This window comes from Sus scrofa, chromosome 10 (genome assembly GCF_000003025.6).
Source record: "Sus scrofa isolate TJ Tabasco breed Duroc chromosome 10, Sscrofa11.1, whole genome shotgun sequence".
In the NCBI taxonomy this organism is placed as follows: Eukaryota; Metazoa; Chordata; class Mammalia; order Artiodactyla; family Suidae; genus Sus; species Sus scrofa.
In genome coordinates, this window is record NC_010452.4 from 24,009,335 (window position 1) to 24,022,551 (window position 13,217).

At 57.9% G+C, this 13,217-nt stretch overlaps 1 protein-coding gene across 8 annotated transcripts in view; it reads left to right on the forward strand.

The window, feature by feature from the left end:
- Positions 1 to 13,217, forward strand: part of NAV1 (neuron navigator 1) — a 219,028-nt gene that overhangs the window by 123,614 nt on the left and 82,197 nt on the right. For all 8 annotated transcript variants that reach the window (XM_021064514.1, XM_021064517.1, XM_021064516.1 and 5 more), the window contains exons 5-6: positions 4,965 to 5,067; positions 8,948 to 9,313. In XM_021064514.1, the coding sequence (XP_020920173.1) occupies positions 4,965 to 5,067; positions 8,948 to 9,313 (469 nt within the window). The remainder of the gene's footprint in view (positions 1 to 4,964; positions 5,068 to 8,947; positions 9,314 to 13,217) is intronic.

Genomic DNA, 13,217 nt, shown 5'->3' on the forward strand with positions numbered 1-13,217 from the left:
AATCCTCCAGGGCCCTGGCCTGGGTGAACCTGAATGTGGGGTCAGGATGTTGGTGGAGGTGGTGAAGAATTTAGCAATTATTGCAGTTTACTTCATTGTCGGCCAGTAATTAGGCTGGTCCAGGGAGCTCCCTGGTGGTCTGGTGATTTGCGCTTTCACTGCTGCGACCTGGGTTCAATCCCTGGTCTGGGACCTGAGATTTCCACACCAAGCTACTGCATGCTGAGGCCAAAAAAAATAAATAAAATTAAAAATTAGAAAATTGAAAAAATAAAGCTGTGCAGAACTTGGAGAAATGTGACTGCTGGGTGACGGAGCCCTGTGTCCCCCGCACCCTCCTGCATGCCCCTAAACCTGCTCGGGTCCTGATTCTCCATGGGCGGCTCCAATCCATATCATCAGGTTTCAGACCGAAGGCCCGAGGCCCGGCACTGCACTTCCGAGGCTCGCTCATAGGGACCCAGACTGGAGATGGAACAGCAGCGCCATGTGGGTGGGATCGGGCCTGGCGACCTCTCCATGCATGAGGGCGTCCCTGCCAGAAGGCAGAGCCCGCTAAGGGGATGGCACCACCCCCTGGGTGAGAGAGCCCAGAAGCGCCCCACCCCCCACTCCCCCTGCCCACCCCTTCTGTACCTCCTGGCAAATAAGAGCTGCCCCATGCGTTGAACCTGCTGTGCACTGGGCACCCTGAGTTAGCTCGTCATCCTCACCAGGGCACCTGGCAGGTACTGTCATTCTGCCTGCTTCGCCAAGGGGAAGACTCAGCCAGCAGAGGCCTTGTTTCAGGTCAGACAGGCCGGGCTGGCACAGCCAGCACCTGCGCCCGCCTCTCCCAGCTCTGTGACCTGACTACTCCATCCCCCGTGGGCCCTTTACCGTCTTGGTTCCTCGGCTGGCTCCTCGGCTGGTGGGGTCATGGTCTTGCCCTCTGGAACCCAGTTCTGACTTCAGAGCAGAAAGGACCCTGTCTGCATCACCCTCCCAGGCACCGTCTGCCCTCAGCGACCCCGTACACTGCTTTAGCCCTGCTCCTCCCGTATCTGCGGCGGGAGACACGTCCTCGTGACTCTCCGTGCGCATGTGCGCAGGACTACAGAGCAGTGCACGTATGACTGTGTGAGTCTGATGTGAGGGTGTCTGCAGAACACTGCTGGCTGGACCCCAGGTGGGTGCGTGTGTCTGGAGGCGTGCGTGTGGATTTTGAGGCACTGGGTTGTAGTGGAAAGAATAGGGCTTTGGAGACACACAGACGCAGACGTGGGAGGTGCCTAGTCTTGGGCCTGTCTAGTGGTACACACACAGTGAGTGGGCATTGTTTGCATTTGCCTCTGTGTGTGTGTGTGTGTGTGTGTGCGCGCGAGTGTGCGCGCGCCCTCGCAGCTGGTTCCGGTTTCCTTGAGGGCTGGTCCTTACCCCAAAGACTCATGCTTTCTGTGGTCTTCTATATATAAACCCCGCCCCACTTGCAGTGCCCCAGTGTATGCTGGGAGGATGCTGTTTGGGGCAACTGTGTGTTACCATGGTGATGGCATCTTTGGAGCCTGGGGAGCACACATATCCTCCCCACTGCTCCATTTTCAGGGCAAGGCTTGGAGCAGCAGCCAGGACAATCTTCATGCTCCCCGCACCCCCAGACCTTATCACCCTATGATGCTGGGAGCCCCATCCCCCTGCTTCTCTCTCCTTCTGTCTCTTTCTGTCTCCCTCTGTCTCTCTGTCTCACTTTCTCTCACACATACACACACGCACAGTTTAAATTGCCCCTATTTAGGCACAGGGTGTGCAAGAGGTAGAGCCCCAAGAGGTGGATGTCTTCTGGTCCTGGGGGCTCCTGCTGCACCCCCAAGGATGGGTCTGCCACCGGGGAATGTGGTCACAGCCAGACTTCCCTAGGAGCCCTCACCCCTAGCCCCACCTGAGCTGAGCCTTCGGGACCAGTGTGGCATGCCCGAGATGGCCACCAGAGGACACTGCTGGGGCACAGAGGGAGCTCTGGGGTGGTGCCTCTGCAGATGATCCAAGCCTGGGGCAGAGAGCAGAGCCATGCTCTGCCCCAGCTGTCTCTCCCTCTGTCCCTAGATCGTTCCCAGTCTGTCCCACCCTCTGTCCCCAGATCTTTCCCAATCTGTCCCACCCTCTGTCTCCAGATCTTTCCCAGTCTGTCCCACCCTCTGTCCCCAGATCTTTCCCAGCTTTAGCCCCAGCTCTGTCCCTGGCCCTGTCCCACTCTGTGCCAGCCTCCTCTGCATGCCCACGTGTACTGGGGACAGCAGCCTGATGCCACATGTTCTTCATTAATGTGTCTCTGTGCCTCCACCACTCCCCCCTGCCCAGCCTCCCATCCCTCCGGTGACCCGGCTGAACTGAGTCACTTCCAGGGGCTCTGTGGCTCTGATCTGGGACAAGTCCAGGAGACTCTGGGTCATCCTGCCCCCTCTCCTGCCATGGGGATAACTGGCTGTGGGGGGCTCTCTGGGAAGAGAGATGGGGAGAGGGGCCGGACTCAGGGCTCAGTACAGGAGGGTGTGAGGAGGGTGTGTCTTTTCCCGACACTTCTGGAGCGCTAAGAGCCAGGTTCCCAACACCCCCCCGCCCCCCACCCCGCTCCAGGGCCTGGAGCCTTAGAGGACACAGAGCGACCCTCCCTAGGCTGGCCACCATGTGAGTTAAGACACTTTTCTCTTAAACAGAGAAAAAGAAACATCTTTTTAATGGAACATTTACCCATCCACTCTTTTATATGTCTTTTTTTTTTTTTTTTTTTTTTTTTTTGCGCCTCACCATGGCATGTGGAAGTTCCTGGGCTGGGGATCCAACCTACTGCAGTGACCATGCCAGCCCTTAACCCACTGTACCACAAGGGAACTCACTCCTTTTGCTTGTTTGTTTTATGTCCTTTTAGGGCCAAACCTGCAGCATATGAGGGTTCCCAGGCTAAGGGTTGAATCGGAGCGCTGTAGCTGCCAGCCTGTGCCACAACCACAGCAACCAGGATCTGAGCTGCATCTGCAACCTATACCACAGCTCGCAGCAACGCTGGATCCTTAACCCACTGAGCGAGGCCAGGGATCGAACCTGCATCCTCATGCATGCCAGTCAGATTCATTTCCGCTGAGCCACGATGGCAAGTCCCCCTCCTTTTTTTTTTTCTTTTTTTCTTTTTTTTCTTTTTTTCTTTTTGCCTTTTCCAGGGCCGCTCCCACAGCATATGGAGGTTCTCAGGTTAGGGGTCTAATCGGAGCTGCAGCCACTGGCCTATACCACAGCCATAACAACGAAGGATCCGAGCCATGTCTGCGACCTACACCACAGCTCACAGCAACGTGGGATCCTCAACCCACGGAGCGAGGCCAGGGATTGAACCCGCAACCTTGTGATTCCTAGTTGGATTCCTTAACCTCTGCGCCAAGACGGGAACTCCCTCCTCCTTTTTAATATACTTTTATTGTGGTCGAATCTCCCCATTTTTTTTTTTTTCTTTTCTTTATCGGCTACCCTGCAGCATTTGGAGTTCCTGGGCCAGGGATCAGATCCAAGCTGCAATTGCAACCTGTGCCACAGCTGCAGCAATGCTGGATCCTTAACCCACTGTGCCAGGCCGGAGATTGACCCTGTGTCCCAGTGCCCCAGATGCCACCCACCCTATTGCACCACCGCGGAAAGGCCTCTCTCTGTCCTTGAAGCGCTCACGGGGCTCCTGCTCTGTGCTGTGGCCGGCTTGGTGCGGGTGGTGCTGCCTTGTGTTGTGTGGAGAGGAGTGGGGGTTTCTTCCTGGACTCGCCGTGCCCTGCGCTGCCTGTGACCCTCTCTGAAGCTTTGTTTTCTCATCTGTGAAATGGGGCAGCACACAGCTCCCCAGGTGTTGTGAGGGTCCAACTTGATGCTGCCTGCTGAGAGTTGTCACGCTCGTCCCTGAGTCCCTCTTGGTCCCCTGCTCTTTGGGACTGCTCCGTCCCTGGGGTCGTGCGTGCCTTGTTCCTCATCTCTGCCAATCCCGTGGCAAGCACCACCCTGGCTCAGAAACCCACCTCTTGGCACCGAGTCCCGTGTTTTCACACAGGCACGTTATAGCACCAAGCTTTAAAAATAAATGTACATTTTCTGACCCTGTGTTCCATGCCAAGACATCCGCACAGCCCCAAGCAGCTCACAAGGTGACCCTTGCCAGGACAAATAGGCATGGGCGGCCACAGGCGTGACACACGAAGGCTTGTCTTTGTCCCCACCAGCCAGCTGCCTGGAGCTCCCAGAATGAGACCCCTCCCACCCAGACCCCAGAAGGGAGGGGCAGGCTGGACGGGGCATGGGGCTGGTCCTCAGGAAAGGTGCCTCAGAGGTTCTGGAAGGGCCTTGGGCCTGACTGCCTCCCGCCCTGGCTGACAAGACAGAGCAGCTGGGCTGAGCTTAGTCTTGGGGAAAAAATACCTCCTGGAGGGCACCTTTCTGGGTGGGGAGGGTGCATGGGCTCTGGGCAAGAACCGCAGAGGGTCCAGACAGGAGCCTGAGGGCAGAGCTCTTGGGCGCCTCTGCCAGCATCCCTGGGTCCCCGACGCTCCCTCTCAGGGAGGCTTTGGGGGATCTGCTTCCATTCCGCGACCTGGGTCCCAAGGTCAAGGACAAGTCTTGGGGCAGGGCTGACTGAGGTTTCTGCCCAAAGCCTGTCCCATCCGTTTTCCGCCTGGACTGGTGGAGGGAGGAGAAAGTTCCTGAGCCCTTCCTTCTTGCTCGTGCCCTTGGTTTGGGGTGTTTTCAGCCTGGGAGGTGGTGGGTACATTTCTGCTCTAGTTGAGTCTTCTCCAAGCTAGCATGCGCCCCTCACCTCCTGGGGATGTGGTCGCCCTGCACCTCTTGGCCCCTCACCTCCTGGGGATGCGGTCGCCCTGCACCTCCCGGCCCCTCACCTCCTGGGGATGCGGTCGCCCTGCACCTACCTCATCCAGCTCCTCCTCTTCTCCCCCTAGACCCAGAGTCCCAGAGGAAGAGGACAGTGCAGAATGTTCTGGATCTCCGACAGAACTTGGAAGAGACCATGTCCAGCCTGCGAGGGTCCCAGGTGACTCACAGGTGAGAGCGAGCTGCCCCCTTTCCCTCCATTGTGGAGAGCAGGGCCCATGACCTTGGCCCAGGCATTCGAGGTTGGCAGCCATGCACAGACACTCACCGTGGAGGCAGAGCTCCGGGTGGGGGCTCCCGCCACATCCACACGTCGGCAGGGGCAGCATGGCCTTGCCTGGTGTCTGCTTCTGCTTGAGAATTAGATTCTGTGTAATTAGGTTGGAGCATCATTGGAAGTGGGATGGGCAGCAGAAGCCACCGCAGGGCTCAGGGTGTGCCCATCCACGCCCTCCCCGCTGCTTTGCCTCACCATCGCCAGGAGCTGTTCCCTCCCTTCCTCTTCCGCTTCTGAAGCCTCTACTGTGCCCTTCCCGACACCCAGGGTCGTTCTTGCCCCTTCAGCCGGTGGCCACACAGTGGCCTGCATTCCACGCCACGTGGACGCCCCTCCACCTGCTCCTCGAGGCACCTGGGCTCTGGCCGCCGGGCGGGGTGCTCAGCCCTCCCATGGCACCTCTCCTACACCGGCATCCTGGCCGCAGGCTCTGCGTGACTCAAAGTTTCCCCACTGGCTCCTCGGGCTGCCCGGATGAGCTCATGCTGTCAGCTCCAAGGGGGACGGAAGGCTGGGCTACACCCTGGGGGTGGAGGGGAGCAAACCGCCAGGATTGAGAAATCCTGGGGGGCGTAGAGCAGGAAGGCTGAGAGAGGGGGACAGGCAGCCTCTCCAGCTGGACTGGAAGTCGGTTCCTCCCCGCCTCCTGGGGTTGGAAAATGAGAACAAAGTTGGGATACAGGGGCAAGGGGAAAGGGCTTTTCATAGCCCAAGTGTGTGGCCAAGTGAAGTCCAGACTAAAGTTGCATACCTCCAGTGACAGAGAGCTCATCACCTCTCAGCCCTCCTCTCCTTGTGGAGGTGGCGGGGGGTGGGAGGGATGGTTATGAAGCAGAGCTGAAATCAGGCCTCAGGGGCTCCTCCACCCCCACGTCGCCTCGCCTTCATTTCTCCATCCTTCACAGCCCTGAGTGGGAATCCAAGTGGGACAGAGGTCTGGCTCGGCCTGGCTCACCATTTCAGGGTCACAGCAGATCAAATCTTGAACGTCCTCCTCCCCCAGCCAGGGAAGGCGTTGGAACAGGGCTCAGCACCAGCTCACCCACCAGCCCCGTGCCAAGAAGGTACCAAGTGCTTGGTTCCTGTGAGGGCCACGCCCAAAGTGACTCACCCACGGGCAAGAACAGAAGCAGCAGCCTGGCCTCCTGTTCCCCTGCCTCCCAGCCCCCAGCCTCCCACGTTAAGGCAGCCTGACCTCAGGCAGACTCTGCTTTCTGCTTGGCCGGGGCGGAGTGGGAAGACGGAGGCCAGAAGCCGTTTGCTTGAGGTTGACTGGCTTGCAGGGAGCGCCTCTGGCCTCTGGCTTCTCTCTCCCCTTATGGGAGGAACCCAGAGCCCTGAAGCTGGTTTTTCTGTTTACTCTGGACCCAGGGCCACTTCCTCTCTTGGCCTTTGGTTTAGATTACTCCTGGTCCACACTTTGGTAGCCAGAACAATGACTCCCTTAGTTTGTATGGCTCATTTATTGATGAAAGTGTGCTTTCTATCAGTCGGCCCTTCCTTCTGCCCTGGGAGGAGTGGACAGGATGTGTACACATCCCCTGAGTCGGAGAAAGAGCCGTGGGAGGCCGGGGGAAGGGGTCACATGCTGGAGTCACACAGACCAATCGGGGTGGCTTCTGCATCCAGCGAGCTTAGAGCCCAGCCGGCTGTGCACAGGCGCCGTGCTGGACAAACCCAGCCTCCATCCCGGAGGAGCCTGTGGTCCAGTAAGGCTACTGCCACGCTGGAGCTCACAGGCTGAGCCTAGATTCAGTTCCTTTTTGGAAACCTTACCTCCAGCCCTGCTTCCTCTGTTTCTCTGACTGGTTCCCCCAGCAAGGAGAGAGGCTGGGCTAGCGGGCTGGGGCGGGAGAGGAAACGGAATCCCCCTGCCACTGCATCATGCCCTCTACCCCAACAGTGTCCTCCCCAGAGAGTTGCAAGGTGGAAGGGCTGAATCCAGGACCCAAGTTTGGGCTAGAATGTCCTTTGCCTACTCAAAGGGGTCTAGAGGTGCAGCTGGGAATAAAGACAGGCAGCGAGCTGGAGTGGTACCTATAGGGCAGAACGCTGAACAGGCTGCCTGCCAGGACCAGTGGGCGAGGCAAGGGCCTGCCCCACCCCTGTGGCTTGAGCACCAGGTACCCACCTGGCACTGTGCAGACTTCGATACGGGGGAGGGGGGTGTGACACAGGCCACCACGCAGGACCAGGGGCTCGCCTTCAGGGAACCTCCATCCTCTCCCAGGGCTGCAGTAAGCAGAACAGGGTGTGACACAAGGGACAGACAGAATGGCCCAAGGGGAGAAGCTGGAGGAGAAAAACCATTTTCTCACCATTGGTAGAGACAGTTTTGGAGGATTTGGGGCCCTTTAAGGAACTTTACAAAAACAGGAATAGAAAAAGCAGTGTCCCAGACCCATCTGACCCCCTAGAGTGACTAAAAATGGATGTCTTCGCAGAGTTAAGGTTCCAGTGCTTTGCGTAACACATGTTGCCTCCCCCCCACACCCCCGTGCCCAGCTTTCTTGGCCCCCAGATCCCATGTCGAGAATCAGCTCCGTCTGGCTTTATTCAGGCCCAGCCACTGAGACCCTCCCTATGGTTGATTTGGGCTGGGTGGGATTGTGGGGTTCTGAGTGGCCTGTCCAAGTAGACCCCACTCTGCTTTCTCCTCTGCAGCCCCTGTGGCCCTGGGGAACAAAGGACACCTCGCTCTAGAGGCCCGGACCCCTGGACTCTGGCTGTCCAGCACTAAGCTGCCTCCCTGCCCTGGCCCAGTAGGGCCTGAGGCTTGGGGCTCCAATGGCCATTTCCCCATGACTTCTCCTCTGTCCACTCAAGGCTGCTCTGTCCTCTGCCGAGGTCCTGCTGCTTCTTCTGATGCCCCTGCCTTGGCTGGCACTAGGCTTAGGATACCTGCCGCACATCTCATCAAGTTCCCAAAGCTGGAGTTCCCCTTGTGGCTTAGGGGTTAGCGAACCCGACTAGTGTCCATGAGGATGCGGGTTTGATCCCTGGCCTTGCTCAGTGGGTAAAGGATCTCGCATTGCCGTGAGTTGGCATGTAGGTTGCAGACATGGCTTGGATCCCTTGTTGTAGCAGTGGCGTAGGCTGGCAGCTACAGTTACCACTGGACCCCTAGCCTGGGAACCTCCATATGCTGTGGGTGTGGCCCTAAAAGACAAAAAAAACAAAGTCAATTTCCCAAAGCTTAACCTTCGCGCTCTGTGCCCCTCTGCTGACTGCGATCCAGTTAGGGAAGCAACCAGCCCTGAACTGACAAACGAGATGGTAGACGGCCTGAACAAAACAGATGATCAAGGCCCTTCACACTCCCGCGGCTCCCCCAGCTCTCACTGGCCCCTTCCCATTTATTGAGCACCTTCTGTATACCAGGCACTGTGTTAGGTCTTGCACATGTGGTGCTTACAACTCTATGTATGATCAAGTAGCTGTTAATGCTTTTGCCCCCATTTTACAGATGAGGAGATGGAGGCTTAGTGAGGTTTCTGATTTTCTTCTGGCTTGCTGACCAGTAAAGGTAGAAAAAGATTTAAACCTGGGTCACAGTACAGAATCTGTGCCCCTGCAGTGTACCAGTTTCCTTCCCTAGTGCTAACCATCATCTTCCTTTGACAGCCTGAGCGGACGTATCCCGGGTGACCTACACGGAAAGGGAACTCAGGCTCGTGGACAGAGGTGGGGGGCGTGAGAGCGGGTGGCCGTTTGAGGACGGGGGTCACAGTGGGTGCAGGGCTGGGGTTAACCAGTGTGCTTCTGCCCGCCCAGCTCCCTGGAGATGACCTGCTACGACAGTGACGACGCCAACCCCCGCAGCGTGTCCAGCCTGTCTAACCGCTCGTCACCCCTCTCCTGGCGCTACGGCCAGTCCAGCCCGCGGCTGCAGGCCGGGGACGCGCCGTCGGTGGGCGGGAGCTGCCGCTCCGAGGGGCCGCCCGCCTGGTACATGCACGGGGAGCGCGCGCACTACTCGCACACGATGCCCATGCGCTCCCCCAGCAAGCTCGGCCACATCTCGCGCCTGGAGCTGGTCGAGTCCCTGGACTCGGACGACGTGGACCTCAAGTCCGGCTACATGAGCGACAGCGACCTCATGGGCAAGACCATGACGGAGGACGACGACATCACCACCGGGTAGGGGCGGCTCCTGGGCAGCCAGGAGAGGCGGGGTGGACAATCCAGGTCGTGGGACGCCGGAAGGGCACATGGACCCTGGGGAGGATAAGGGGACTGCGGACAGTCTAGCGTGCGGACGCTGAAAGGGTGGGTGTCCTCTCGCCTGGGGAGGGTACTGCGCTGTGACAAGGACAGCATGCGGGGCTTCGCCTGCTGGTCTCGTAGCCGGTGATGTTGGGGGTGGGTGGGTATGGAGCCGACATCTGAGGAGCTGATTGGTCAGCGAAGATGCCCTTCTCATTGGCCCGCTTGGCTGTCATTCTCTGGCGCGCCCCGCCCTCCTCCTGGTCTTCTCTGGGAGCCGCAGGTGGCTCTGGTCTTTCAGGATCCTTGTGCTTCTCGGTGGGCGTCAGGCAGTCAGATCCCTTCCCTGTTTGAAAATGAGGGTGACAGGGCCCTGTTCCCTTGAGGGGCTGCTGGAAGTGAGGCTGAGAGCGTGTGTGTTGGAAGCGCTGGAGAGCCAAGCGCAGTAGTCGCTCTGCTTACGCCGGGTCCCAGCCCCTGGCCCCACCCCAGCTTTGGCCCCGGCTCTCCTCTGGTTTCTTCCTCGCAAGCTTCTGACAACGCAGTAATTTCCGAGTCCCAACCCCAGTGTATCAAACCTTTCTTTGCTGTCTTCCACTTTTCCTTTTCTGCCCCAGTTGACAGCGTTGGGTTTGTGGAGCCATTGGACCTAGGGGACATAGGGACAGTCTGGGAAGTGAGAAGAGGAGACAGGAGGAGGGAAGTGCTGGGGCTTAGGAGTCCAAGCCCTGAGGCTGGAGTGCTGCACTGCTCCTGGAAGCCCTGGGGCATCTCTCCCCTGAGCCACCCCAACTCCCTTCCTTGGTTTGCAGAGCCTCCAAGGGACCACGTAGTGCCTCCCCCCACCCCATCCCCCTGGAACAGTGCAAACTGGGAGAGTGGGAAGGAGCCGAGCTCCAGGCCGGCCACTGCTCTCCACCCGGAGCTGTACTGGGAGGACCGGGCGGGCCTGTCCAGCTGACAGGCTGCTCTGGAGCAAAACAACTGACTCATGAATGGGGTTGTTTACTGCCTCTCAGTCCCAGGGGCCGGCCGACCTCAGGCTTAAACCCACCAGCCGGGCTCGGCTGGAGACCAGGCAGGCATCCAGCTCCTCAGGACAGAGGCTGTGCAGGGCGGGCCGAGAGCCTCTGTGGCCGATGGCCTCTCTCTCTTCTCTGATCTCCTCTGAGGTATCAGGTCCTGCCCTCCAAGAGCACCCAGCTGGACAGGGCAGCGGCACCACCCTGGGTACCAAGGGGTCTGAAAGTCCCCTGTGTGGGAAGGCCTGGGGCTGCCTTTCAAGGGCCCCAGACCAGGCAGAGGGAGGTGAGAGCTGGCGCTGCCCCCTTCCCCAGTGGCCACACCAGAAAACTCCACGGGCAGGACTCCCACTTTTGGGGGGACCCCAGGCTGAGGTGGTGGCCGGACCTGTGGCACCTGACCGGTGTGTGAGCTGGAGCATGTCCGCCCATCCAGGCTTGGCTCTGTCTTTGCTCTTTGTAAACGCTCTGTGGAGTGTTTGCTGTCATCTGTAATTGCTGTTACTACTGCTGTTATGGTTAGAATCCCCCCAGAGCAGGCGAGGGACTCCTGCCCTCCCAGGGTCCCAGCCCTGCCCTCAGACATGGGCAGTCTAGCTGAGCACCATTAGAACCCGCAGCAGGGACAGACATGGTGGCAGCTGGCCAGTCTTGGGGACATAGATCCAGGAGGGTAGGGGTCAGGAGTGCTGGGAGGGGTGGGAAAGACACCCGATACCCACCCTCTGGACAGTGAATCAGTGCCAGAGCCGAGCATGCTAGGCTGCCAGGAACCAGCCCTAAGCCTGAGGAGCCTGGAGATCAAGGGGGGGGCTAGAGAACAGAGAGTGGGCCTGGTGATGCCTAAGGGGGCCTCCCTTCGAACCGCGGTGCTGGTTCCAAGGTCCCTTCACAGGCGTTTTTACGGTCAGTCTGCCATTAACGGCAACTCTCACCACCCCAGTTTTAAGGGGTCTCAGGCAGTAGCTCCCCGCCAGGACCATAAACACAGCCATTCTTAAAGGGGCTTAGGAGTCGAGGGGAACCGATTTTAATCCCCAGTAATTTTAATGTAAACAGTTACTCCTCAATTATGTGTTTTCCTGGCTGAGTGTCGTGTGTTTTCACTAGAAGCCAGGCCTCCTAGGTGCCAGCAAAGCTTGAGGAAACCTGCAAACCAGGACACACGTGCCCAGCCTCCCACAGGCCTCCCAAAACCTGGATGGAAACCAGGTTTTGTCATTTTAAAAAATGTCGCCCTCTTGGGAGTTCCCGTCGTGGCTTAGTGGACACGAATCTGACTGGCATGCATGAGGATGCAGGTTCGATCCCTGGCCTTGCTCAGTGGATTAAGGATCTGGCATTGCCGTCAGCTGTGGTGGAGCTCCCACCAATGCGGCTTGGATCCCGCTTTGCTGTGGCTCTGATGTAGGTCAGCAGCTATAGCTCCGACTTGACTGATTCGACCCTTAGTCTGGGAACTTCCACAGGCCGAGGGTGCGGCCTTAAAAAAGCAAAAATTAAAAACGTCCCACTCTTGAGAAAACCGCTTTTCCTATGCCTACAACAGGAAGGGCTGTTCCCTTCTCACCGGCCAGGGACACCCAGCCACCCCCGTCAGCCACTGCCACTGGCCGCTCGCTTCCTGCCTGTCAGGGTGCCCAGCACATGGCCAGCAGGACAGGTGAGGCTGACAGACGTGGTTCCCACGCGCCATCCAGGTGAGCCACAAAGGGTGGAGGTGACCGGAGGCTTTCTGGGTGCTCTGGATTATCTGCGGGGGGCTCTCCCCAAACCGTGTTCTGTCCCCGACAGCCCTCCCCGCTCCCTGATCCCCGGCTCCTCGGTGCTCACCTGGGTGAGCGCAGCAAAGGCAGATTCTAGAATGAGGAAGAGGAATCCTCTGTAGCTGCCAGAATTGTCATATACTTACTCGGAGTTGTTTATTTCAGCAGTTGTGGTAAAATACGTGTTTGTATATGGTTCATTTCTTAACCACTTTTAGGTTGGAGAGTTCAGTGGCATTCATTACATACACGTTGTTGGCTCATGGTCCCCAGTTGTCATCTTCAGGATGTCCTCGGCTTCCCACCCTGAAACTCTGTCCCCATTAAACACTCGCTCTCCACCTCCCACTCTCCAGCCGCTGGCCCCAGTCCTTCCACTTTTTGTCTCTGAGCTTAACTAGTCTAGGGACCTCATTGACGTCGGATCACACAGTATTTATCTTGAAGAAACTGGCTGCTTTCACTCAGCGTCAGGTCCTCTAGGTTCATCTGGGTGGTAGCAGGTGTCAGAATTTCCTTCCTCACAGGTTCCGTTGTGGCGAAGCAGCAACGAATCCAACTAGTGTCCATGAGGTTGGATTTGATCCCCGGCCTCGAGGATCCGGCGTTGCCGTGAGCTGTGGTGTAGGTCGCAGACGCAGTTGGGATCCCGTGTTGCTGTGGCTGTGGGGTAGGCTGGCAGCTGTAGCTCTGATTAGACCGCTAGCCTGGGAATCTCCATATGCCGCAGGTGCGGCCCTGAAAAGCAAAAAAATCAAAAATAAAATTAAAGAATTTCTTTCCTTTTGGGGGCCCAATAACATTCCATTGTGTTTAGACCACATATTATTTATCCATTTACCCATCAACATACATTAGACATGCTTCCACCTGTCTTTTTTTTTTTTTTTTTTTGTCTTTTGTCTTTTTAGGACCGCATCCGCAGCATATGGAGGTTCCCAGGCTAGAGGTCCATTTGGAGCTGTAGCCGCCGGCCTACACCACAGCCACAGCAATGCCAGATCTGAGCCTGACCTACACCACAGCTCACGGCAACGCCGGATCCTTAAC